The 4,101-nt window shown below is 36.9% G+C and overlaps 1 protein-coding gene across 1 annotated transcript; it reads right to left on the bottom strand.

The window, feature by feature from the left end:
• Positions 1-208: 208 nt before the first annotated feature.
• Positions 209-3,542, bottom strand: LOC102785740 (sterile alpha motif domain-containing protein 3-like). Its single transcript, XM_087836452.1, has 5 exons — positions 3,442-3,542; positions 2,197-2,289; positions 1,942-2,106; positions 1,444-1,650; positions 209-1,210 (listed from the first exon to the last, which is right to left on the bottom strand). The coding sequence occupies exons 1-5, from the start codon at positions 3,472-3,474 to the stop codon at positions 1,016-1,018; spliced, it is 693 nt and encodes a 230-aa protein (XP_087692578.1). The 5' UTR covers positions 3,475-3,542; the 3' UTR covers positions 209-1,015.
• Positions 3,543-4,101: the final 559 nt, after the last annotated feature.

The raw sequence follows: 4,101 nt of genomic DNA, 5'->3' as shown, positions 1-4,101 counted from the left end.
ATTTTTGTACCTTATGAAGTTGTACCATCTGAAGTACAATCATGTACTTTCCTAAGACATAAATGTACCTTCAAACTATAGTACAGAAATGTTCCCTTGAAAAGGGTACAATAGGGTACCTATGAGGGTACCCCCCCAGCGACAACCTATTTCGTACCTAAAGAGACAAAAATGTACCCCCAATAGTCCAAAATATTTGGTTATTTAACCATTTATTTTCGATAAAAGAATCACATCAAAGCATTTAAACAACCACAGGAATACATCCTTGATTACATTCGTATATTGCCATAGGACATGTCAAGAAAAATACATTCATTTAAAAAAAGTAAACAATCACAAAAAGACATTAAACACCTGAACACAATGTTTTGACAGATCACAGAGATGGCATGTACTTAAAAAAAAAAAACTGTGCACACAAATGTTTTGCTCTACTTCATCAAGCCAGAATATATATATATATACATATATGCCATATATATAGACAAAGTGGAAAATGTGCTTGCAATCACGTCACACAGAATACCTCAAGGACACAAACAGCCTATCATAAACTAAATAGGTGTCTAGAGCTTGAAAGTCTAATTCATTTCCTGGATTGAACAGGATCCAGTCATTGTCAACTGCCACTTGGTAAGCATGGAAATTACATTCATAAAGTGCAAGGAAGTAACAGTTTCCCACACAATACCCAACAAGTATCAACATTCAAAATATACTTGATTTTAAAGAATATAGGTATGGCTTCAGTGTGCACATGGCCAACTACAAAAACATCCTCAAATTCATATTTGACACTGCTGACAGATATAGCAGACAGACGCTGAAGCACTTTATCCTGAAAATGCACATCTGTAAAACTTTTGTTCATTTCCAGAGCATTCTGTAAGTCACCTGGCAGAGATGAAAATGGCACACTGACACTTGTGCTGAGTGAATGTTCAAAGTCAACAAGCAACCTATCTGAAGAAAACTCCCAGCACTGACAGCAAATGAATTGTCACAAAATTTACTATTTGTATGAGGTCAAATTAGCACCTGTAATGTCTTCAGCCAGTGCATTCTCTCTTGCCTCCATGTAGACCTTCTTCAGTGGCAAATCCTTGGTCATTTGAAGAACATTTTGAAGAACAGCAGTGAAGTTTTCGCTAAAGCGGCGACAGGTGTTGTCTTGGCAGGGATGCATTAAATCAACCTCATCACACAACTGGAAATGAAAAGAGCAGAATAGACAAAAGAATGACATTTTACATTGAGGATTTAAACTTTTGACATGTTTAAAGACACAGACTGGAGATAAATGTAAAGTGCTTTAACCCTTGAACAAAAATTCTAAAGATAATGAACAGATTGATTAATCAGTTAGTACAGAAAAAAATAATCAGATTTAGAGACAAAAAAATCATTAGCTGTTTCCCCAATCATCTTAACAATTTTTACCCCTTCAGATGTCCCCAGGAATGGATATCTCTTTAATAGGTCCACAGTACACATTCCTTCAGCTACCTCTCGACGTCTCCATGCAAAGGTTTTTGTCATGTGGTCTTTCACCAGTGCTGTGTCAGGATGTAGCTTCTTGTGCTGATCATTTAGCACCTTGATATGAGCATCAATGGAGGCTGCATCTTTCCCCACAAAGCACGAATCCTTTGTCAAAGCAGATATCAGTATTATCATAAGTAAAATCTGATAAGTTAATGTTACTCGAAATGCAGTAATTTGTACACTAAATGCTTTGGAAAAAAATGCAATAATGTTGAATAGGAATTGCAAGTTGAGCAGACTTTTGTTAAATCAACTGTGAAGTTCCTTTTTCTATGTTAATGTTATCTGTTAACATGTTTCTTTCAATTAATGTTTACTTTTAGCTTTACAGTGAACATAATAAGACTACATATGTTACCTTAGCTCTTAGAGGCTGAGGGTGTGAGGACTTACGAGAGAGGGCTTCAGTCTCTTCAGATAGGAGCTGCTGGATTCCTCTGTGGTCCGATGTTTCTGCGTGCGTCCAAACTTTTCTTTAACCCGGTTCACTTCTTCGTTGCTGATTAGGGGAGCCCGTTCTGCTTTGAACTTTCTCTTGAGTTGGCCGTGCCAGGTGTCCTAGTTGTTTCAAATGTATATAAGTAGTTAATTATGCTTACTTTATATTAATATAATCTATAAAAGAAACAAAAAAGGAGAGGTACTCACATAACCATTTCCGTGTACATCTCTTAAGAAAGGATACTTCACAATCTTTGATGGGCTTTGATGACCTGGATGTAGTCTGAGTGGGTTGGGTACCTGTTTCAAACATAAGAAAAACAACCCACAGCACACTGATTACTCTTATCCTTTCCTGGGGGCTTTTCTGTTCTTCAATTCTTCTAATCATATTGTTATTACTGTAAATAGTATGTTATAGACCAATGTCAAATCAATGTAGCTAAAGTTGATTTTAATTTTAGAAAAAATGGGCATGGACAAACAGCCACACCTCTCCCAAACTTCATTAATTAATTGACTGCAGTCCTGAATTATTAATTTACTCTTGAGCAAATTTGAAAATGAACACTTTGGATATCATAGTCCAGACAAGGTCTGGAGACACAGGATGTATGGTTTTACCACTATTGCCAGTTCATTGGAACCATGTGTCGCGCCAGACTCGAACGCTGGTCTCCAGATTGGGAGGCAGATGGGCTAACCATTTGTTCTCTGCCTCTCGTACAACAGCAATATTAATATTAAGAAATTAATGTAATTATTCAGAAAGGAACCCTTACATTGTGTACTGTGACAGCATTTCATAAAGAGTCCCAATTATTTTGTTTCGGTACTTCTGTTCTTTCTGGACTGGTTCTTTGAGATCCAAGCGACTCTGCGGGAGAATAGAATCCTAGGCTATCTTGTCTGTTTTTGCTGCCCAAAATTTGCCTCCTTGATTTTGTTTATTTGAAATTATAAATCGATCCCTGATCGAGCAGCTAGCTGGCATCACAGGTGTTTGCAGACACTGTCCCTGTGCAGAGCTTACAGCTCTCATATTCGAAAATCCCACTAAGTAGGTGGAATGGTACAAATGTGTACCTTCCATTGTTTAAAATCCCTTTGAGCGGGAAACAAGTTAGATGCGATATATTTGGCTTAGAAAACGATTTTGTTAATAGCTATATTTACATACTAGCATGTTTTGAGAAATTATTGATTTTTTTACATTGTTGTACACGGTTAGTCACTATTTATTGATAAAACACTCGAATACGGCGGGCAGACAGACGTTGAACATTCCACCAACAGTCTAAATAGTCCACATTTGTACCTTTCTTTGTTTAAAACTTAGCTAACTGCTAGCTTTCACCCATTTTAAATCTAGCTCTTCGGACTTTTGCTAACTCCACTGTAAAATTACACGTTGTAATTTTTTATAAAAACACAAAATCACACCCGACTTACCTCAAAACCTTTGCGCCTCGTCGTCTGACACATCAATGCCTTCTTCCATCAACTTTTTGAGGGGCTCCTCCGTCGATAACCCCTGAGAGTCATTTTCTGCGTCAACGCTAGTCAGCGCGGAGGCGGAGCACTTATCGCTGCTGGTTTTTCAGCCTTTGGGATTAATGCGCATTGCGAACTTGACACATGAAAATACAACATTGTGGTATTAATGCGCAGTTGTTTAGAAACCGTTATGCTGTCTTGGCGAACTATATTTGTAACTTACAAAATGTAGTTACCGTAACATAAAAATCTGCTTGACATTTTAACTTCCAAAGAACCTCGGTTTAACTTGATGTTGCAAATTCCATAAAAACCTCACAATTAATGAACAATTCTAGGATGTAGTAAAAGCGAAAAAGTAAATGGCCAAACATAACAGTAAAATGATTTCACGTTTTTGAAGGCTACAACCAAGATTTAAAACATTAAAAATTATAACTGGAACTTAATGAAATGGAAATGGACCAGTTTTTTTTAACATCATTTGGTTGTGCCTGCATGTCATTGTGTGTGTGTGGGTTTTTTTTTAATATAATTTAACATAACTTACACAAAGGTAGGTTACAGATATTCTTTGCATCATAGGATAATTTACAGAGGAGAGGACCAACAGAT

The sequence above is a fragment of the Neolamprologus brichardi genome, chromosome 23 (assembly GCF_056152115.1).
Source record: "Neolamprologus brichardi isolate AB-2024 chromosome 23, ASM5615211v1, whole genome shotgun sequence".
In the NCBI taxonomy this organism is placed as follows: Eukaryota; Metazoa; Chordata; class Actinopteri; order Cichliformes; family Cichlidae; genus Neolamprologus; species Neolamprologus brichardi.
This window is presented reverse-complemented; position numbering and strand designations above follow the sequence as displayed.